At 35.6% G+C, this 24,081-nt stretch overlaps 2 protein-coding genes across 3 annotated transcripts; both read left to right on the top strand.

The window, feature by feature from the left end:
- Positions 1–105: 105 nt before the first annotated feature.
- Positions 106–22,568, top strand: LOC121727204 (putative carbonic anhydrase 3). 2 transcript variants are annotated; one of them, XM_042114903.1, is made up of 6 exons: positions 106–274; positions 499–720; positions 2,628–2,761; positions 20,425–20,511; positions 21,201–21,425; positions 22,171–22,568. In XM_042114903.1, exons 1-6 carry the CDS (start codon positions 241–243, stop codon positions 22,420–22,422), a joined length of 954 nt encoding a protein of 317 aa, XP_041970837.1. In that variant the 5' UTR covers positions 106–240; the 3' UTR covers positions 22,423–22,568. The 2 variants fall into 2 exon arrangements, with proteins under 2 accessions (XP_041970837.1, XP_041970836.1); XM_042114902.1 differs by having other exon boundaries at positions 2,601–2,761.
- A 546-nt stretch (positions 22,569–23,114) lies between these two features.
- On the top strand, positions 23,115–24,073 carry LOC121727142 (frataxin homolog, mitochondrial). Its single transcript, XM_042114821.1, has 3 exons — positions 23,115–23,133; positions 23,169–23,511; positions 23,793–24,073. The coding sequence occupies exons 2-3, from the start codon at positions 23,218–23,220 to the stop codon at positions 24,039–24,041; spliced, it is 543 nt and encodes a 180-aa protein (XP_041970755.1). The 5' UTR covers positions 23,115–23,133; positions 23,169–23,217; the 3' UTR covers positions 24,042–24,073.
- Positions 24,074–24,081: the final 8 nt, after the last annotated feature.

Raw genomic sequence — 24,081 nt, 5'->3', positions numbered from 1 at the left:
TGAAAACCATAATGATTTAAGTATCAACTGACAGCTTGCTCTTGAGGTTTCTGATTTTAAAGTACTTCTGTAATAAATCCATAAATCACATGGATGATGGGGCATTTAAATCACCATTAATGTCAATGCAATATAAATAAAACAAAGTACCTACTGAAAGATAAACATTCTCCAAATTTCAAGTAAATAAGCAATTTTCTAGGTAAAATAAATTTTATTGTATTGAAAAATATTGTAATTATGCAGATAAAAGTGAACATTGGCATTGGGGCAGGTAATTTGTTTATTCACTTGAGATTTTCTATAATAATTTTGGTAATAACTTTAATAGTTGGCTCACTCTTTGACTACGTTCTATCACGATACGATAATATAAAAATATGTACTAACAATCTAAAGCGTTTTAAATTGCTGTTGTAGTTATGCCTTACATAAATCATAATTAATATCATTTAACTTTGAACACTCTAATCACCATTTCTTTACTTTACGTCAAAGAGGATACAGAGAAGGAACCACAGAAGGAAGAAGAAGATAAATCAGAGCCTGAATTCGGTAGTGTCGAATGGCTTTATCGTATAAGTGATACAGAACGGAATCTGCCAAGCCCAATTGATGTATCCATTACTGGTTCCACAGTATATTCATGCCCCGAACTGAGTTGGTACAATTTTGATGTCTACCCGCATAAAATAAAGATAACCAACACTGGTTACACTCGTAAGTTCCAAATGATAAATAAGTCTTAGATTAGATTTAAGGCCTGTCTCACCACTTACTAATAAGTGCTGGACATGTTTAATAAGTGGTAAAACAGCTTCCTAGTGACGTATTTGCATAGATGTTACTGACCTCCATTTTACAAGTACGCTGGACTTATGATACCAACCTGCTTTTTGTGCCTATTTGAAGCGGAATTAGCGCCCCCTATGCGGGGGAAGAGAACTAAATCTGACCTAATTTGTTAATGGCTACTTAATCGCTATTGGTTGTAGAAACTAGTATTAGTTCCAAGTATTCCCACTACTGCTATCAGCGTCAATATGGCGACTTTCAAACGTCATTTAAATTACGTCAAATTTGGTTCTCTTCCCCCGCATTGGTTCGCTGATTCTACTTCAAATAGGCACAATAAACAGAGTTTAATTTCAAAGGGTATCGTAAGTCCAGCGTACTTGTATAATGGAGGTCAGTGATAGATGTACATTGTTATGATAAAACTATCGTTGTCGGTGGAGCTAATCCATTTGTCTGGAAATTGCGCATAAATAACCTCTGATTCCTAATCCTGAAGGTAACTTCTCATAATATAACATGACGAGCTAATGAGCTGTGCATTATATTATTATTGAATGCTTTTAAAATGGGAACCCAACACCGCAAGATTAGTATTCTTGTGAGTTGTGTAGGTAGTTAATAAATTTCAGTTTTTAATGGCTCGTTTAAAAATTTCTTTTTCTCATTATTTGAAAGCACTGGTCCTTTGCGGTAGCAATTAAACCTTTTTAAAAAAACTCTTATTTCTAAATGTTGTTAATGTGCTTAAATTAAAAAATTATGTTTGTCCCGAAACTTATTCTACTCACGAAAAGGGCTTAGTCCAATTTGCGCTGCCTTAGAATGTAATTAATGAAATGAAAGACCTAGGTCACCTAGGGTAGGTAAGTCATTTAGTGCAGTAATAAGGGGGCGTCCACAAATTACGTGAAGTGTTTAAGGGGGATGTTTAATCTGGATTCATCCAGATTGTACGTAGATATGCTTAAATCTTATGCGTAAATCGTTATACGTAAATCTTAAGCATGCTCACGTATGCTTAAGATTTAATCGTAACTCGTAAGCGTAATCGTTATACGATTAAGATCATTCACTATTTCGTTCCAAAGAAAAAAAAAATATACATCTACAGACTTTCAAACAATCCAACGCGTTTACGTACGAAACCTAAATTTTAAATTATCTCATATGGGCGGTGGGGGACGGGGTTGAATAAAATCTCATGAAATCTCACCGTGGGGGTTTAGAAAATTTACAAAGACACATAATTTGTGGACGCCCCCTAAGTATTATAGTTACCTCATAATATTAATTGTTATTTTTTTGTTACACCTACTTAGTTGCCAATTACACTTGATAAAATTTCGTATGGTTATCTAGTGGATCTAATAGTTAAAGCTTCATATTTTCCTAACTAAGCTTCGCAGATATTTTATTTTGCACTAAAATAAAATTAGTTTTATTTTAGTGCAAAATAAAGTTTACTTTTAGTCTTTGTTGTCTAAATTATAATAATAACTGACCGAAATAAGCAATCTTCTGAATATAATAAATTTTCTTTTTCAAAACTTTAAAATGGCCGCAGTTTCTGAACTCACCGCTAAAATAAAAAAACGCTCTTATTATTTTTTTATCAGTTTTACCTAATGTAAAAAACCTACTAGGTCTCCATGACGCTCGAGTGACTACAAAAGTAGCACCTTCCCCTCCTCTACTATAAAAATCGGCCAATATCTATCTTTTATACCCCAAAAACTTAAAAACTAAAAAACAACGTATATGAGGTCATCTAGTAGATATTATTTTATTAATTTATACTATAGTTCTGATTGGAGCGAAATGGAAAACAGAAAGACCGTATCTGGAAGGTGGTCCTCTACTGGAGAAGCACATACTGTCACAAATTCACTTCCACTGGGGAGAGAACATGATGGAAGGCACCGATCATACTGTGGATAAGATTCGTCACCCAGTTGAAATGCAGGTACGTAGTAGGTATGATATTATAATTTATAATAAGTACTATGCTCGGTAGTACTACGCGGTAGCCTTTTTGATATTTTGGATCGAAAAAGGTATATCGCACAGTGCCGGAGGATGCTGCCGTCTTTAGGCCGTGGCTTATTTGACCTACTTAAAAATTCAGGGCTGCTACTGCGACAGCCTTTTCGTGAAACCATTTTTACACAATAACGTTTTGTAACTGTGTAATCTTAAAATTGTGTCCGGACTCCGGCCTATAATACCTGTGTGAGATAGTACATGCATAATAATCTAATATATAAAATTCTCGTGTCACATAACGGCCGCTTACTCCTCCTATATGCAGCTTCAGTGGGTCTGAGAATCGGCTAGTGGGTACTTTTTATATTGTTATCAATATAAAAAGTAGTATTTAGTTAGTAGTTAGTAGTAGTATTATTTATTCAACAAGTGCACTTATGTGCGTTTGTTAAATAAGTAATATACTTACTAGTATATATTACATAATAATAATATACTAGGGACAGCTAGTATAATATACTAGCTGTCCCGGCAAACGTTGCTTTGCCATAATATAAATCAAGACGTACTTCGCCCATATTATTTTATTGAAGTGACTAAATAAGTATGTTACCATGACAACGTCCATCGCCATCCCGCACTGACCTCCATTATACAAGTACGCTGGACTGATGATACCCTTTGAAATGACAGCTATTTTTTGTGCCTATTTGAAGTTGAATCAGCTCCCCCATTATTATGGCCTGTATTCACTTTCATTAGTACAAGTGCAAGTGACTAGTAATTGAGGCAGTGGTGTGAAGGTATATAGTGCAAGTAGTGTCCAATTCTTATTTAGTGATAATTTAGTGGCTCTATTTAGTAAATTCAGTAGTAGCTGTCAACCAGCGATAGTTTTTTTGTCAACCATGCGAGTACGGCCGAACATCGAGAAGCTTGCAATGTCAAGAAGTACTCAAAAAGTATTAAATGCGGTGCTGTCTGAAACGGGAACTCTTTTGGAAGCTGAATTTGCAAGACCAAGAAAAATATGGGATCAATAGAAGACTTTGCTATTTTTTGCAAAACAAGGCGAGTGTCCGAGTTTCAAAAATACAACTGCCATTTTGACATGTCCTTCATTTTTATTAATATTCGTTTTATTTAGAACTAGTTTAAAACTATTTAACCATAAATTATTTATATAAAACTAGATATCGCCCGCAACGGAGTTGCGGCAAAAAATAGTTTATCACGCGGAAACCGTGCGATTTTTCGGGATATAAAAATATCCTATGTCCTTTCCCGGGACTCAAAGTATCTCCATACCAAATTTCAGCAAAATCGGTTCTGAGGTTTGAGCGTGAAGAGGTATTAACATACAAACAGAGAGACATACATTCGCATTTATAATATTAGTAAGTATACATTAGTATGGAAGTAATTGAAAAGGTGTCCTTTTGTACTTTTAATAAAATATAGTAATAATATCATATCTATGGACGCTTCACACCGGAAATATAATATTGAATACTTTTATACTAGACTAGATGACGTCCGCAATAATCATTTATCGCGCGTGTACTGTACATTTTCCCGGGATAAAAAGTATCCAATGTCCTTTCCCGGGGCTCAAAGTATATCCATACTAAATTTGAGCAAAATTGGTTTAGCGGTTTGGGCGTGAAGTGGTTACAGACAGACATACAGATAGACAGAATATAAACAGACACACTTTCGCATTTATAATATTAGTATGGGTAGGTATACAATATACATATTATATTGTTTAAGATTTTTATTATATTATATTATACACTTAATAGATTTTCATACACGTACAGTCTCCAGACCCGGGAACATTGAAAACTTTTTGTGCCGTCGGCGGGATTCGAACCCGCGACCTCCGGCTTGAGCTGCCACACCTTTGTATTAGCTTCATGCACTCAACCAATTGAGCCACAGAGGTCGTTTCTTTATTTTGATAAATTAAAAACTTTCTTTAAATTGAAAGAAAAAATAATTTAGGTATAGTGATAATTATAATTAATTAGTCGCTGTCCACACTTACTTTCTCCTAATAACTAATTACCTGCCCTAATTACTTGTACTTACTACTAATGAAAGTGAATACGGGCCTTAAGTGTGGACAGCGACTGATCAGTGCAAGTGACTAGTCGGCTGCGTAGTAACGTGATTAAAAGAGTGTTCTATTTTTTGCAAGTGCAAGTGCGAGTACCCACGTCCCGCGCGCCCTTCCTCCCTTCACTCGCAGCATGCCTGCCAGCTATGAAATTGAGCCTTATTTTTTCTCAAATATCAGGTAGACCTTCAGATAAATAAATAAAATAGTAAATAAAAATTGTTTTATTTCTGAATAAATTTGAAGCAAATGTTTTCAGAATGTTGAAATACAGCTTTCCGAAACTGAGGAACGCCGCCGCCGCGCGCCGGCCAGGCCGGCCGTCACAGGCTCTTGGTCCAGTAAATAATATGGATCATTTCTGAATTTTTTGATCAATTTTGAATTCATACTGGGGACAATGGAAATAGAAGGGGGTAAATAGTTATAATTATCACTATACCTAATTTATTTTTTCTTTCAATTTAAAGTAAGTTTTTAATTTATCAAAATAAATAGACGACCTCTGTGGCTCAATTGGTTGAGTGTGTGGCAGCACAAGCCGGGGGTCGCGGGTTCAAATCCCGCCGACGGAACAAAAAGTTTTCAATGTTCCCGGGTCTGGAGACTGGATGTGTATGAAAATATATTATGTGTATGATATTATAATAAAAATATTAAACAATATAATATGTATACCTATCCATACTAATATTATAAATGAGAATGTGTCTGTCTGTCTATATTGTTTATCTGTCTGTCTGTCTACGTCTGTTACCACTTCACGCCCAAACTACTAAACCAATTTTGCTCAAATTTAGTATGAATATACTTTGAGTCCCGGGAAAGGACATAGGATACTTTTTATCCCGGGAAAATGTACAGTACTTGCACGATAAACGATTTTTGGCGCAACGGAGTTGCGGGCGTCATCTAGTCTAGTATAAAACTATTAAATATTATATTTCCGTTGTCTGGTACCCGTAACAAAAGTCCTTCAGATACTTAGCACGGGGCCAGACTGACGTGGTGTGAAGCGTCCATAGATATTATAATTATATTAGGCCTCGTTCAGACGTGCGCGTGTACTGCGCGTGTTCTACTATAGCGTATGGGAAACCACGCGCGCGGCACGCGCTGAGCCCGCGCAGAACCTGCGCGCAGGCCGCGCGCGTGTTTTCCCATACGCTATAGTAGAACACGCGCACGTTTAAGCGCGCCCTTATATTAAGTACGAAAGGACACCCTTTCAATAATTACTTCCATACTAATCTATACTTACTAATATTATAAATGCGAATGTGTGCCTCTCTGTCTGTCTGTTATCTCTTCACGCTCAAACTTCAGAACCGATTTTGCTGAAATTTGGTGTGGAGATACTTTGAGTCCCGGGAAACGACGTAGGATATTTTTATATCCCGAAAAAATCGCACGGTTTCCGCGTGATACACGAATTTTTGCCGCAACTCCATTGCGGGCGACGATATCTAGTTTTATATAAATACTTTATGGTTAAATAGTTTTTAATAAAATGGATATTAAAAATCAAAATGGCAGTTGTATTTTTGAAACTTGGACGCTCGTCTTATTTTGCAAAAAAAATGGCAAAGTCTTCTATTAATCCCATATTTTTCTTGGTCTTGCAAATTCAGCTTCCAAAAGAGTTCCCGTATCAAACAGCACCGCATTTAATACTTTTTTGAGTACTCGCTTGTTGATGTTCAGCCGTACTCGCTGGTTGACAAAATACAATCGCAGGTTGACAGCTACTACTGAATTTACATTTTAATAAATAGAGCCACTAAGTAGGCCACTAAATAAGAATTGGACACTACTTGTACTACATACCTGCGCTCCACTGCCTCAATTACTAGTCACTTGCACTTGCACTAATGAAAGTGAATACAGGCCATTACTTTCTCCTAATCACTAATGACCCGCACTCGTTACCTACACTTAATCACTAATCAAAGTGAATACAGTTCTAATTACGTTACTACGCAGCCGGCTAATAACTTGCACTAGTCAGTCGCTGTCCACACTTACTTTCTCCTAATAACTAATTACCTGCCCTAATAACTTGCACTTACTACTAATGAAAGTGAATACGGGCCTTTAGGGATAGGAACTAAATTTGACGTAAAAATGACGTTTGAAAGTCGCCATCATGTCGCCATATTGGCGCTGATAGCAGTAGTGGGAGTATTTGGAACTAATACTAGTGATGTACAACTGTCTTTTCTATTATCGATGAAATGTTTCCAGATTCAGATAATGTCGACCATTAGGACAAAAATATTAAATTGAATGATACAAACGCTACATATTTGTATTAAAGATTACAGACTTCCTCTCCGTAATTTAGATAGGCGTAATAAATTAACAACGATTTCATACGTAGATAACGTGAAGTAGCAGTACCTATCTATAATCCATTTATTTTTAGCAGTTAGCACTACGAAAAACTAAAAACAAAACTAAAGATAAGCTTCTAACGAAAACTTTGTTGTATTGTATTTTCTAATTTAACTAATATTATCTATTATTATCTATTATAATATTAACTAATATTATCAAAGTAGTGCTACAGTGTATCGTATTAAAGCTGAACAAAGCTGAATAAATGTTTGTGTGATTAGCAGAGATCGGAATTGGGTGTGTGAAAATACCTAAAGTTTGCAGCGGGACATAATATGGAGCTGTTACAACCACTTAAGTTAAACCGGTTTTGGATTTTACCGGTTCAGTTTTGTATTTTTTTTGAACATGTTCCTTACCTTTGAAACACCGAACTATAAACATTTACAAGCTGCTTATATAGTTCTAAATTAATTTTTTAGTCTCAATTTTTCTTTGTCGGCCAAACACAGAACATTAGGTGTAACTAATGTATTCTATAACAAACATCCGTTTTTACTTGCCCTGCTTACTTGACCTCAACGGAGTTAAATTCCGACTTGTTACAATAGTAACAAGTCGGAATTTAACACTGTCATAGAATTCAATTCAATTCAATTCAATTCATTTATTTATTTGCTCTAAAAGTGTAATACAGTAGGTGGTAATGATGTTCTTATAGTCTAACACTTTTAGCTATATTATAAAATAGCATGCAAATATACATAATTATTGTAAAATTTAAAGTAACTCTTATTTGTCCAAAATTAACATTAATCATTAAATATTATTGGAAGTCAACATTCGTCCAAGTAATAATTAAAATAACAAATTGGTAGTGTGATAAATCGTAGATGACATGTCAGTACAATCATTGTTTAAAATTATTAATTATTACAAATTACAATAGGAAAGAAAAATAGAGAAGACATCAAGTTTATACGAAATAATTAGAATAAATGTATGTCATAGTAATTATTAAATTATAGTAATATGGTCAATTATATACGAAAATTAATTAAATTATGGTCACAATGATTAAAATAAAAGAAGAATTATATTATATAGAATTAAGTCAACGTTATTACAATAATATTATTACAAATGTATATAATTTTTTGAGTTGAGTAATTCATTTATAGAGTAGAAGTTTTTAATTTTTAACCATTTTACTATTTCCTTTTTAAATTTTTTGTATGGTAGATTTTTTATATTATTAGGAATAGCGTTATGTGCTTTTATGCACATAGCATAATATTGTTTTTGGTACATTGCGTATTTTGGAATGACGTCAAGTACTAATCTGTCAGGGTTTCTTTTGTTTCTGGGATATATGTCACGTGCTTTCTTGAAACTTTTATAATTTATTTTTGCGTAATTAACTAATTCGTATATGTACATACTCGGCAGAGTCATTATACTTAGTTTTTGGAACAGTGGTTTGCAGGACTCGTACGGTGGCTTGCCACACATCGCACGCACACATTTTTTTTGTGCAATGAATGCCTTGTCTACGTCCGTCGAGTTGCCCCAGAGTAGCAGGCCATACCTAAGGATTGATACTACATATCCATGATATGCCGATAGAACTGTATGCATCGATGCAACCTGTCTGAGTTTTCTCAGGACAAATACAAATCGGTTAATTTTGCTACATACATACTCTATGTGAGCTTTCCAATTTAAGTGCTCATCGATATGCAAACCCAGGAATTTTGTGTGTGTTGTCTTATGAATACTTTCGTTTTCATATATTATTTTATTGCAGATGGCGGGTTTAGTCCCAATGTTTTTAAACTCAATAAAATTGGTTTTGGTCAGATTTATATTTAAGTTATTATTATTCATCCAGTCAATTACAGATTTGATCAAATTATGTATGTCAATATTAGTTTTATTTTTATTATCATTATTATTATTATCATAGTTTATTAATATAGAGATGTCATCCGCAAAAAGGGTACAGTCATAATTTGTAATATCAGGGAAGTCGTTTATGTAAATCAAGAACAGAAGTGGACCAAGTATACTTCCTTGGGGTACTCCGACTCTATTTGCTCTACTTTTAGATCTAACTGTAGTTAATATTTGTTTAATGACTGTCACGATTTCAGTATATTGTTCTCTGTCAGATAAGTATGATTGTAACCAACTTAATGCAGGACCTCTGATGCCTAAGTTGCTTAATTTCTTCAGCAGCACTTTGTGGGACACGTAATCGAAAGCCCTAGACATGTCGAAAAAAATACAAAAAGTAGACTTTTTGTCGTTTAGGTATTTAACAATCTGTCTTACTAATTTTGCTGCTGCTGTAGTAGTGCTTTTATTACTTTGAAAGCCAAATTGTTCTTGCTTAATTATATTATGTTTTTCTATAAAGTTTATAAGCCTCTTGTACATTACTTTTTCGAATATTTTTGACAGTACAGGTAATAGTGTTATCGGACGGTAATTTTCTAATAGTGTTTTATCTCCCTTCTTATGTAACGGTCTCACTACAGATTTCTTAAAACGATCTGGAAATGTACCCGTTTCGAGTGATAAATTAACCAGATGTGTAATTATTGGTGTTATTTCATTTCTGCAGTATTTTATTACTTTAGTAGACACTCCGTCGTATCCTTCAGATTTAGTATTTTTTAGAGAGCCAATGATGTCACTTATTTCAGAGGGAGTACATGGATTCAGAAATATAGTATTTTGAATGTAAGTATTGTTAGTGTTAGGTAGAGAATTATTATTTTGTGTATTTGTCATATTAATTAAATAATTATTAAATTCATTCGCAATGTCAGTAGAGTTATGTATTATGTCATTATTATCATTTTTAATTTCATTGATTATATTAAAATTACTCAATTTATTATTTATTTGACTGTTAATGATTTTCCACGACGCTCTACATTTGTTTTTGGCGGTTGCAAGGAGGTCATTGTTAAATATTCTTTGCGAAATGTTAAAACTTTTACGTAGTATTTTAGAGTATATGTGATATTTCGATTTGTTTACTAGACTTTTATTTTTGTAATAAATGAATCTCAGGTTTCTTTTAGTTTTACAGCTAATTTTAATACCATTTGTTATCCATAAAGGCTTTTTATATTTTATCGTTTTCTTGATTCTCTTAAAAGGGAAACATAGTTTGTATAGAAGGACAAAATCATCGTAAAAATACGTCAATGCTTCGTTTACATTATCTTCACATTTATAAACATTATTGAAAGATAGGCAGCTTAGATAATTGCGAAACTTTTCCAGGTTTTCTTGACTGTAATCCTTTATGTCGACATAGTACGTGTTCGGAAAATTGTTTTTATTTGTAATTGGTATGTTAAGCATTTGAGCCGTATTGTGATCGGAGAGTTGTAGTTCGTGCAAAGTCCCTGTAACATTTTTTACATTACTTATAATGTGGTCTATGCATGAATGTTGTCTTGTGGGCTCTACTATGTGGGATTTGAGGTTATAGTTTAATAAAATAGAATTTAATTTATTGGTTGAAGTAGAGGCTTTAAGTGTGTCTATGTTAAAGTCTCCTGTCAAGATAATATTTTTCTTCTTATGATTTTTTGTAAGATAAAAGAGCATTGTGTCTAGTTTGTCTATAAATATATTTACGTCAGTATTTGGTACTCTATACAAGCAGATAATAATTGAATTGCATATTGGGAGTTCTATTCCGCAGCATTCAAAGATGTTATCAGTTCCAAATTTGTTTTTTATGTATGTCAACTCTTTAAATACCGTTCCAGCTCTGAGTACGATGCATACACCGCCCCTGTTTTTGTTGTTCGTTCTGCAATAGTAGGAGCCAGTGTAGTAACCAGAAATATTTAAATTATGCACGCTACTGGAGTTAAGAAATGTTTCTGTGAAGCAGAGAATTTGGGGTTTCTGATTAGCATCATGTAATTCCGAAATGGCGACATTTATAAGATCTTGTTTTGAAAGAAGCCCAGCTATATTTTGGTGTAGCAGCCTAATGGTTGGCAATACTTGTTCTGTTAAAGTATTAATGCTAGACGTTACTTTGTTCATAGAGTTATTTGAAATTATGGAGTTTGACTTGCTGAATGTTATTTTGGGCTTGAAAAAACCGATCTGTATTTTTTCTATTACATATGATTGGGAAATAGTACGGTATTGTACCCTTAGGAGGTAGAGTCGATGACGCTATCAGCGAGTCCTGTACATCACAACGTTTATTTTTGTACATGGAATATTTTTTCCAGTCATAAATGTTAACAGATTTGTTAGTCAAATATTTACATAGATTGTACTTTTTATCATAGTCGAGCTGGTCAATTGCGTAATTAATGTATTGGCAAGAAATATTTAGGTAATAATTGTAGTTATAGTTATAATAATAGTTCAATCCGTACAATCTTTCATAAACATCTATAAATTTACATTTAGGGAAATAGTTACAAATATATTTTAACATACTATTCATTTTTTTTACATTTAGGTACTTATTTTCTACAACACTCAGCATAAATGTTGGGCACGGTACACTTCTTAGTGCCGCACTAAGTTCTATCATTACTTCCATGGGGTTTTTGTCATGTTCTCCAACTTGTAAGATAATGCGGTCGTCTTGGGTAATGGTAAAATGTGAAAGCGAGTTTAAGATTTCTTGCGTTGCTGCTCCTGGCTTGATAAAAGATGTTACTCTATATTGAAATTGACTTTTTTCTCTCGATTTAATAAGGTTTTGTGCTAATTTCTTACAATGTTCTCCGCCTATAAGATAAATATATGGTTTTTCAGGTATCAGATCGCTTGCATTATTTTCTACTGATATCAAACCCGGGTGAGTTGTAGGTGTGTTAGGGTTCATTTTCTCATAGTCGGGGGGCTCAATAATAGTACTATTTTTTTGCTGTCCTCTAGATGAACTAAGAATTATCTCTGGTGTCAGGGGGACTGGGTCAGTAGCTATTTCAGTGTGATTTTGTGAGGACGAGTTCAGGTCGTGTTCCGGGTTATTCATAAATGATGTATCACATTCTTCAGTTGTCAGTTTTCTGTAGCTGTCGTGTATCGATCGTCTGTTCTTATTTCTCGTAGATAGAAACTGTTTTTTTTGGCTGCTTCGAGGACTGGAACAGATGTTTTTTAAAGTGTTCAGTTGATGACATTGCCGAGAGATTGTACGTTTAAGATCAGTGTTTTCTAATAGTATGTTGTCTAGTTCCTCCCGAGTGCTTTCTAATTGTATCTTTAGGTCATTTATTTCACTTTTCAGCTCTTCAATAAGTCCATTATATAATCCTGTAGATAGATCCAGGCTTTTCACATGAAGTTCATCCTCTGATGTGTTTAGTGATGTAAAGGATTTTTCTAACTCCATTGATTTCGATCTAGTTTGAAGTTTTTTTCTAAACGTGATGTTCTGGCTAGATAGGTTTTCGCAAGACATTTTTGACAATAGATTGGAATAAGCGCCCTCTAGTTTTAGAACTTGGAGTGAATAGTAAAAAGTAAAGCGCCCTCTTGCGTTGAGTTGCTGAATTATATTGATCTGTAGATCGTGAGCCACCTGGATGGTGTGAGGTTATTCTAATAGATGGCAGCACTTTCTATGTGAGCTTTAAACGTAACGGCTGGTTATAATATATTTTCAGTAAATTTTTTAAATATTACTCGAAAAGCGTTTGTATAAGTAGGTTTCACTCACTTTTTTGCCGGTTCTTAAGTCCCGATCTCATTTTCAGGTTTCTCGTACTATTTAACACTTATGGGATGTGGACTATATAAAAGTTTTAAGCATTGATTATTTGGAATACACTCTGGTTTTTCTTGAGATAACACTTCCACTGATATATTAGCACTTTCTCTTCAGGTTTTATAACTTTTTGTTGTAAACTTCGAAGATTAACTAATAAATTCGATTTTTTGTTAGACTTCGACTTATTCGTGAGCTATCAGGTTGAGCGCCATCTAATACATTAGGTATACATTAGGTATTCTATGACAGTGTTAAATTTAGGTATTCTATGACAGTGTTAAATTCCGACTTGTTACTATTGTAACAAGTCGGAATTTAACTCCGTTGCGGAGTTAAATTCCGACTTGTTACAATAGTAACAAGTCGGAATTTAACACTGTCATAGAATACATTAGGTATTCTATGACAGTGTTAAATTTAGGTATTCTATGACAGTGTTAAATTCCGACTTGTTACTATTGTAACAAGTCGGAATTTAACTCCGTTGAGGTCAAGTAAGCAGGACAAGTAAAAACGGAGCGACGCCATTAAATTGAACGCTGCGCTTACATGCGCGAAAATGTTCGTTCGTAAAATTCTGTGTTTGGCCGACAAAGAAAAATTGAGACTAAAAAATTAATTTAGAACTGTATAAGCAGCTTGTAAATGTTTATAGTTCGGTGTTTCAAAGGTAAGGAACATGTTCAAAAAAAATACAAAACTGAACCGGTAAAATCCAAAACCGGTTTAACTTAAGTGGTTGTAACAGCTCCATATTATGTCCCGCTGCAAACTTTAGGTATTTTCACACACCCAATTCCGATCTCTGGTGATTAGACCCTAATTAATCTCATTATATTATAAAGCGGAAGAGTTTGTTTGTTTGAACGCTCTAATCTCAGGAACTGCTGGTCCAATTTGAACAATATTATATTTCAGTGTTAGACAGCCCATTTTATATATTTTATCACGCTGAGACTAATAGGAGCTAAGAAATAGAGGAAAATGTGGAAAAAGCGGGGGAATGTATAACGTGAAGGATTATATAGGCTATTTTTTGTGGACCAATTTGTCTGTGTAATTAGATATTTACGTGGGGGAAGCCGCGCGGAAAGTCTAGTAATAATATAAAAGTTCCTTATTTATTTATGGATCTAGCAAGCCAATTTTTATCGATTTACTTTATCTCGTTTGATTTTCGCCATTTTGGCGCTGATTGCAGAAGTGCGAGGGAAATTAACTAATTGGATAATGCGATCCATAAATAAATATGGAACGTTTGAATACATTTTTTTATTGAGGTGGAGTAGGTAAGGTATTTATAAATAATAAAAATATATGTGTGATACTTTAACATTATATTTTATTAGTTACCGTTACACAGTTACAGTCTGTCAAGAAAGAGTAGACGCTGAAATAAATTTTCCAAACAATCACGATCAAATGGTAGTTTTGCGCCTTGTATTTTCACAGAGAACGTTTGTACACTTCAAATAGTAACGGCAAGCAGTAGTAGCAATTTTCGGACGCCAACCAGGCTTTTTAATTTTTTTCAACCATAATTCCAGTCTTCCTTCGTCACACGGAAACCTGTCAATTATTTTAAGAGCATAATATGTATTTGATAATAAAAATCGGTTATCGGAGATTTCAATACAATTATTATAGATATCGATAAGTTTTATCGACAGAAAACTCCAGCACTATTGAATTTTATTGTTTATCAAAAATCGGTAAAACAAAGGTAAATATGTGGTGAATACGGTATAATAAGATTAGTGCCACATTTTTAAGTGCCTATATTATCAATAAAAGGTTAATATCGTAGAAATGAGCTGTTAAAATCATTTACTTGTGAAATGTAACCTCACATCCCTTTTTGTACCGTGTTTTACATAACATACTTACACCAACGATATCAAAATACTTAGATTTTGTATTTTGATATCGTTGGTGTTTTGGTATGCCGTCAAAACTGTAGCAATATTTTTGCATGCAAAATATGTATCGAGAAAATATTGTCGTCCTTTTTTGTCTTACAGTAATAGCATATACTACTTTCTCTTTCGCTCATTTTACGCTTTAATCGAATCGAGAAAATATTGTCGTCCTTTTTTGTCTTACAGTTATATCATATACTACTTTCTCTTTCGCTCATTTTAAGCTTCGCTTTGATTTTTCTCTTAAAATGGAAAACAATAATTCAAATATTAATAAAATCTTAGTAATTACGTGTGAAATATTACACCTTTGGCTTTATTTGTATTCCTCGTTTTGTCACTGCACTGTCGGAAGGCACATGACTGCATTCTGGAGCGAAATGTAGCGAAAAACAACGCGGTAATTAATGAATTAAATACGTCCGGCTGTTTCCGCGTCCTAAGGCACACTGCTCTCAGATGAGTGAGCTCACTCATTTCGAGGGTCACGCATTTTCGCGCTGACGATTGTATGGAATGCCTTTTCTAACGTTCTAATTCTATGACTTACAACCTTTCATAGTTTAACTATGAACTACCATCACTTATATATATATTATATATTACTTAATCGCGTAAAACCTTTTAAAACACTTTAAAAACACGAAAACAATTCGAACGATTAAGCCATAGAGAATAAATTAAAATAAATACATAGTTACCAATGGTTACGTCAAATTTAGTTCTCGGTCCTAATAATGGGGGCGCTGATTCCGCTTCAAATGGCACAAAAAAGTGGGTATCATATATCCAGCGTACTTGTATAATGGAGATCAGTGCCATCCCGTCACACAAACAATGGTCGCCGTCAGTCTCGAGTTGTAATAATTTACTATTATTTATTCAACAAATACACATAATATAATGACATTTTCTAAAAATGATTCCTAGCTAGATCGATTTATCGCCCCTGAAACTTATTACTCATGAAAATCGTTGGAGCCGAGACCGAGATTCCAATTAAATATGTAAATACAAAAATTCAATTCCAATTATATCTATACTAATACACTATGTTCAACAAGTGCGTAACCGGCAAAATTAATGTTAGAAGTTAATTAAATGAATCAAAATTTATTTTATATTATTGTTTATTTATTACTTTAAAATGCTTTGTCACTAATAAGCGGTCCAGTCACCTCTATTATCTATTATGGACTGACATCTCCGAGGCATACTTTCAATTAAATTTTCAGCGTAGTCACGGGACAATGATCTCCATATCGCTTTTATATTGCGACTTAGCTGTGCGACGGTTTTCGTATTACTCCTCCGTAGCTTTAACTTCATAAGCGCCCAAACATTTTCTATCGGGTTTGCGTCTGGTGACTGTGATGGCCAGTCTAAAACATCAATACCGTGCTCGGTCTTCCAGGCGGTGCAGACACGGCTTCAATGTTTGGGATCATTGTCCTCCTGTAAAATCCATTTTTCGTTTGGGTTTTTATATAACCTTTTGGCAGATGGTAATAAAGCTTTTTCATAAATTTTGTTAATTTTTGCTGCATCCAGATTGCCCGTAAATACATACAAACTTCCAAAACCTCGTTTTGACAGGCACCTCCAAACATGGACCTTTGCTGGGTGTTTAACAGTGCGTACCAATAATTTGTTGCTGGAGGTTGACCAAGCATGAGATGTTATATTCGATGCCCAAAAAGAAGCTTCATCTGAAAAGACTACGTGGTCCTAGTCGCGGTCAAGATTTTCCTGCGCCCACGCCATTCTTTTTTTAATATGAGTCTCGGAGACAAGGGGTTTTTTTATAGTGCTCCTGTATTTCACTTCCGATTCCGCCAATCGATTCCTTATGGTGTTGAGAGACACATCAAGCCTACGTTCTTTCAGTTTTTCTTGAGCTGAACGTAGAGATAACCGAGGATTTTGTTTAAACATTTGGACAATGCGTTTGTCTTCGGCGGGAGTCGTCTTTTTCATTTTCCCTCTTTCTGGCAGGTCATCAACGCTCCGGGTTTCAGAATATCGTTTCACCCACTTGCTCACGAATGCTCTTGACTTCTGCATGTATTTGGCAGCTTGAGAATGCGACATTTTTGCCCCTTTTGGGTGCAAACAAAGAAACACCGCTTCATATCGTGACGCGACGGCGGTACTCATGGCGGGAAACGTATCGTCAACTCGGCGCATGCACACAGACTGCTTTGTTTTATGCTAAGCATTTTAGATAAAGAGCCACTGAACGTGATCAAGTGTTTTTTTTCAATGTTGGTTATGGTTTGCGATGTAAAATGTCGGCTACGCTCTTGTTGAACACGCTGTATTATAATTGGGAAGAGTTTGTTTGTTTGTTTGAACGCGCTAATCTCAGGAACTACTGATCCGATTTGAAAAATTCTTTTATTGTTGGATAGCCCATTTATCGAGGAAGGCTACAGGCTACATTTTATCACGCTAAGTATAATAGGAGCGAAGAAATAGAGGAAAATGTGGAAAAAACGGGGGGAAATTATTTGAAAGGGCTTATTTGAACGCGCTAATCTCAGGAATTACTGGTCAGATTTGAAAAATTCTTTCTGTGTTAGATAGCCCATTTATCGAGGAAGGTTATAAGTTATATTTTATTACGCTAAGGCTAATAGGAGCGAAGAAATAGAGGAAAATGTGAAAAAAACGGGGAAAATTATATGAAAGGGCCTATTTGAACGCGATAATCTCAGGAACTACTAATCCGATTTAAAAAATTCTTTCAATGGTAGATAGCCCATTTATCGAGGTAGGCTATAGGTTATATTTTATCACGTTAAGACTAATAGGAGCGAAGAAATAGAGGAAAATGTGAAAAAAAAACGGGGGAAATTATATGAAAGGGCTTATTTGAACGCGCTAATCTCAGGAACTACTTATCCGATTTGAAAAATTCTTTCAATGTTAGATAGCCCATTCATCGAGGTAGGTTATAAGCTATATTTTATCACGCTAAGACTAATAGGAACTAAGAAATAGAGGAAAATGTGGAGAAAACGTGGGAAATTATATTCTGAAAGGGCTTATTTGAACGCGCTAATCTCAGGAACTACTGGTCCGATTTAAAAAATTCTTTCAGCGTTAAATAGCCCATTTATCGAGGAATGCTATAGGCACGCTAAGACTAATAAGAGCGAAGAAATAGATGAAAATGTTGAAAAAACGGGGGAAATTATATGGAATTGCTTATTATCTGATGAACTACTGGAGCAATTTTTATGTTATTTGGCAAACATGAAAAATAGACCACGTGAAGGGACATAGGCTATTTTTTGCCGCAAAATGTACGGTTGCGTGAAATTCCTAAATTACGCAAGCGAAGCCGCGCGTTCCGCGCATCTATATACATTTGCGTGCAAAAAATTCGACCCACCCCGCGCATTTCTATTCAAGTCGCTATATCTTAAAAAATTATAGTTATTTATTATTTCTTTTTATTAATAATGCGAGTTAATATGATAGGGAATGTGTACGTTTACTCTACATTTTCATTTCCAACATGCTTGACTACAAACGACACAAATCACTAAGCACTACTCCAAATAAAGCCTCTCAAGCAAGGGCTTTGCTAAGAGCTGAATTTAGACAACGAGTTGTGGCTAGAAGTCTTAATTTAAGTCGAACTTCGGTTACAAGAGTATACCGAAGTATTCTAGACACTCTAAACTTTACCATGCGACCATGTTCAGGAAGACATTGGGCTACATTTGAACGTGATGACCGTTTTAAGGTGTCAAGTCCTTGCGGAATCGACATCTCATTTCAGTTCAAGTGCAACGACGGCCAAGAGAAGTCGGATGAGTTACAGTAATTTAGTAGACTGTACGACGAAGACTTGCAGGCAGCTGTTTGACTTCACAAAAACTCGCTAACGGTCCAAAATTAGCCCCAGCACACAGTCAAGCGCTGCTTAGTTTCGCACGTTCTCATGTTGATTTTTCATTGGAGCAATGGCGGGTCGTGCTCTTTTCTGATGAAAGCTAAATCAGTCTTTATGGTAATGATGGTCGCAGAAAAGCATACCGTTGATAAGGAGAATGATTTGCGCAGACGTGCATTGACGAAAGGCTTCCATTTGGTAGGTGTTCGGGGACTGAATGGGGCGAGATTTCTTTTGATGCATAAACCAATCTTGAGTTCGTAACCGGGCCACGCCTTGGCACTTTGAGTACCTATCGATACATTCAGGGCGTACTAGGACAACATGCGGTGCCATGTGCTGGTTTTGTTGATGAAGGTTTCATATTGATGTAGAACAATGCTCGACCGCACGTTGCTGCGAAAGTTTGTCAATATCTCTCCGACGTCGAAATTTCGGGTTTGGACTGGCCAGTAAGGAGTCCTAACCTTAATCCTATTGAGCACCTATGGGGAGAACTCAAAAGGAGGGTCAGGGCCCGGACTCTTGCCGCAGATACCCTTCAGGACCTCCAGGTGGCTGTACAAGAAGATCGGCATGGTATCGCTCAGGAGTTCATCATAACTTTGATAAGGTCAAGGAAAACCCGGATGGAAACCTAAATTAGGGTAATGGGTGGCACTATGAGCTATTGAAATCAATTTGTTAGTGTTTTTTACAAGAAATATGTCATTAATCGCCTACTGAAATGTTATGTACGCTGCACTTTCACAGTGAACTCTCTACAAGGAACACGTACACACCCTAAAGTATTATCACTTATTTTTGTTACACACTGTATAATTTGGTTAAAATCAGTAGTAGTCGGAGGAGTACGCGGCCTAACATTGTGATTTGTGACACGAGAATTTTATACTTATATAAGATTATTTCGTTTTATAATAAACCAATAGCAAACATTATTTAGGCTAAATTTCACCAACGTCTGAGCAGCTGGCTGCCGCTTAGGAATTGTATGACTCAATCTAAACTCTAAAGTCTAAAATATACTTAGTATAATACTCAACCTTTTTTTTATAGGGGCCACAAACACGTTTTGGTTATTGGTGTCGCGGGCCGATCGATAATATAATTTTACAATCACATAAAAGTTATTACTTACTTATTAAATTACTGCCACAACATACTGGACCTGGATAACAGATTCTAGCCAATTGAATATAGAGGCCTAGTTATTGAGCTAAGCCTCTAAGCCGCCAAATCCACTTCATTACATCTGCTTATATCCTTCAGGTTGATCGCAGATAACAAGAGAAAGAAAAAAAACTTATTAAATTAGATACTTTTAAGAAATACTACGAAGCAGTTATTGACAGTCTATTTTATAACAAATTTAAACAAGAATGCGACCATTCAGTTTAGTGGTCCATTAAACTAATTGCAGTCGGTTACAAATTCCTCGTTACTTTCTTTACGACTTCCTCTCTTGTTTATTCTCTTCTTTAGAATTCCGGTTTCGTATTTCCCCAAATGTTTTAATGTCCCTTCGTATTTTTTGATTAAAGCGTGCGTAGATTGAATAAAGTGAATGCAAAGCAATTTTTAATTTCAGGTCACGTTTTTCAAATCGGAATATCTAACGCAGGACGAGGCCTTCCGCCATCCAGATGGAACCGTGGTTATTTGCTACATAATACAGGTAGAATATTGGCAAAATTACCTACTGCTAAATGATTCAAAAGTTAGCCGCAGACCCCCCAGGGCCGGACCGTGAGCTTACGGATACGGGGCCCTGGGCTGAAACTACTGAGGGCTACGACATTTTAACTGTCAGTTCGTATTACCAACACCTAAATTATTGTATAATAAACCTTGATCGTAGGATACTCAGGGATACCAACAAAAAAAAATGAATTCTTTCGCATTAACATCTATTTTTAACTTGACTTAGCTGGGCGGCGGAGGCCCTTGAACTCATGGGCCCTGGGCGTAAGCCCATATAGCCATATTATGGTAGATCCGGCCCTGCGCAGACCGCAGTAGAACTTGTGTTACCTACCTACCTATAACTGTGAGAATCCTGACAAGTGCCGGATAGGCTATCCACAACTTAACTTGACAGATAGAGTATGGAGCATCTGTCAAATAAGTTGTGGATAGCCTATCTGGCACCTTATCAGGAAGTGGTGAAACAGATCCTAAAAATTTTAAGTTGTCACGATGGGAAGTTACAAGAATTTATCAATTTACACTTATTTCCGGCAGACACCGCGACAAGATTATCGATAAGCATAAACCCTCAGACCCATAAAATAAAATCCATTAAATCTTATACTGTCTTATAGCACGGACAATAAAATCCCTTTTGTAGCAAATCTTATCTTGCAGTACGGGGCGAACCCCGACGATCGTCTCACCTGGGTGACAAATGCCCTGCCGAAGGTTTGCGAAGCCAAGACCAGCACTCGTGTCGGGCCCTACCCCATGTCAACCCTCCTGCCAATGTTCACAGCAGATTATTTTTTTTACTGGGGCAGTTTGTCAACGGCGAAAGGGGATTATGTGGCTCGCTGGATCGTGCCCAGAACCAATATGTCTGCGTCGTTTGAACAGGTGACTTTTTCTGATTTGATTAATGATGGATGTAATCGTGATGCGGTTGACTTAGAATGCTTACAGACGAATGGCACGTATCGGCGGCATGCGTCGGCGGCAGTCGACGGCAAACGACGGCAGCCGTCGACAGTTTATCACGCTTGCAGTTGTGACGTACCGCGTAAAGGTAAGCGTCCACAGGTCGGTATCGTACGCAACGGACGTCTCACATCAACGGATATTTTTTTACAGTACCTACGTCAACTGTATCGGCAGCGTACGGATTACCGTTTGATGCGAGACGTCTGTTGCGTACGATAACAACCTGTGGACGCTTACCTTCAGGTGGTACGTCACAACTGGGTGCTTACCACCACCGCTACTAAGCGACACCATTTGACAGATGAGCAATATTACTTTAATGTCAAGCTAGAAGCTAGCTAGAAAGAGCGATCTTTGAAAAGTTGATATTTCACAGCGGTTTTTACAATATTTTGCATTTTTTACTGTTTTTAGTAAAATTATAAGTATTTAAAAAGTGAGTACGGTAATGTTTTTGTAATTTACAAAGTGTTCTGGAAATATGATAGTTTTAGGAAAGGTCGTGGTAGGCCCCCTGCAAGCGTTATAAACTGTCAACGGTTGCCGTCGACTGCCGTCAACTGCCGCCGACACGTGCCGTTCGTCTGTAAGAAGCCTTAGAGAAACCAGCTAAATTAACCATTCACATGTAAAATAAAATCATTATTATTTTTTTACACAGATAACTGAATTTCGAAAACTAATGGATCCTTGGGATGAACCACTAAAGAAAAATTTTAGAACTCTCCAAGAGCGTGGTGATCGACACTTATTTTTTATAAATCCGCGGTGGAGTCAACATAATTCATTACTGCCAATACGCAGAGTCCCAGAACCTTCAATGTCGGTGTTGTCACCAGCTTATCAAGCTAATTCTTGGATGTTACCACCACAGAATAAAGTGAACTTGAAGACGGATACTCAAGAAGAATAATAATAATAATATTGTACCGATCATGCAGCTCTAAACGCACAGTAATTAACAACAGTGGACACTAGAGTAGGTACTAGGCAGCGAATGGAATATGAAAACCACAAATAATTAAACTCTTTGCAGTAGTCTTGTTCAAATAAAAAGGAGTTTTGTCGGGAATGTGAAAGAGTGATGTTGTGTTTTTGTATTAGGTATTTTCCTTAAATTGGGGTTTTTAATTTGTGTAATATTGGTAGGATAACGATAACGAATATCAGCCATTAGCTGATATTCGTTATCGTGCGCAAGTGTAGGAAAGTGATGTAATATCCAGAAACGAGCTATTTTGTGTTCCCTCCAAAACTCCATCGAAAGTTTCAGTAAAGCGTCTACCTACCACTTTACTGAATCGACCGACTTGACTCCTTGACTGTATTGATTTTTACTTCGACTTTGACTAGACTTTAATAATTGACCTGACGATAATATCAAGAATCGATGCCATATTGTATGCAACAATACCGTTTTCCCGCCATTTATAATACTTGACACTGGCCATGGTTATATAGCCGAATTGGTACTACTAATATATATTCTGTGGCCAAAGTGCCATAATAAGAAAAAAAATATAAAAAATATTATGTGTCAATGTCATCATACGTCAAATTCAAATTGACGTCAGTCGTCAACTGTCAAGTTTCCTTATGTCAAATAAATTACAAAAGTAAACATTTTAGTATATAATATATATACTAGTAATCTGTGATTTTAGTAACCTAGGAAATGTGGAAAATTTAAAGGAAAGTTCTGACTTTCATGATGCTAAGAAACGTTTTGCGTACCAGCCGATGGCTGGTACAGAAGAAAATCAATAGAGCTGCTAGTGTTTTAACAAGCAAACCTGTGCTCAAAACTCATTTGATTTCACCTGCATGCAGATTACCGCATAGTCAATGTTATTCTAATACTACCAGCTCTATCCCTACTGAACACATTGATCCGTTAGTTTTTGAAGAAATATGTAAAGAAACCCTAGAATCCTTGTGTGAATACTTTGAAGAAATTGTAGACAATGCACCAAATCTTAAGGGTGCAGATATTACCTTTAGTGTGAGTATGCAAGAAATAATTCTCTTTTGATTTTTGTTCCTGATATGTACAAATATTCTGACAGGATTATTCTAAAATAATCCTGTCAGAATATTTGTACAGTGTGTGTGTGTTTGTACCTAAGTATAAGTTTTTATTTTTTTAAGAACATAGTAAGTTATACTTGATACTTTTACTATATAGTGTATAGTATATTACTTTCAAGCACTTTTCACTCTTTTAAAGCCATAATATGTCATGTCATGACTCATGATACTTATATCAGTTTATTTAATTTTCAGGATGGCGTCCTAACTGTTGTATTGGGTCCTGAATATGGTACTTATGTTATAAATAGACAAACACCCAACAAACAGATCTGGTTGAGCTCTCCGACTTCAGGCCCTAAGCGTTACGACCTAGTCCTAAATAATGGTGGCTACTGGGTATATAAACATGACGGAGTATCATTACATCAGCTTCTTCAGGACGAGATATCAAAAATTGTAAAAGATGTTGATTTCAAAAGATGTGCACATAGCTTAGTGTAAATCATTGTTATAATATAAGTAGGTTTTGGTTTTTTATTTG

Source organism: Aricia agestis, chromosome 5, assembly GCF_905147365.1.
Source record: "Aricia agestis chromosome 5, ilAriAges1.1, whole genome shotgun sequence".
Classification (NCBI taxonomy): Eukaryota; Metazoa; Arthropoda; class Insecta; order Lepidoptera; family Lycaenidae; genus Aricia; species Aricia agestis.
Note: the sequence above shows the minus strand (reverse complement) of the source record. Positions and strands in the feature narration are given on the sequence as shown.

Excerpts from the sequence above, each read along its gene's own strand:
- LOC121727204 (XM_042114902.1), top strand. The coding sequence starts at position 241 with ATGCAGATAAAAGTGAACATTGGCATTGGGGCAG. Across the intron at positions 275-498 it reads GAACATTGGCATTGGGGCAG|AGGATACAGAGAAGGAACCA; the intron begins GTAATTTGTTTA and ends TTTACGTCAAAG. Across the intron at positions 21,426-22,170 it reads TGTCTGCGTCGTTTGAACAG|ATAACTGAATTTCGAAAACT; the intron begins GTGACTTTTTCT and ends TTTTTTACACAG.
- LOC121727142 (XM_042114821.1), top strand. The coding sequence starts at position 23,218 with ATGATGCTAAGAAACGTTTTGCGTACCAGCCGATGGCTGGTACAGAAG. Across the intron at positions 23,512-23,792 it reads GTGCAGATATTACCTTTAGT|GATGGCGTCCTAACTGTTGT; the intron begins GTGAGTATGCAA and ends TTTAATTTTCAG.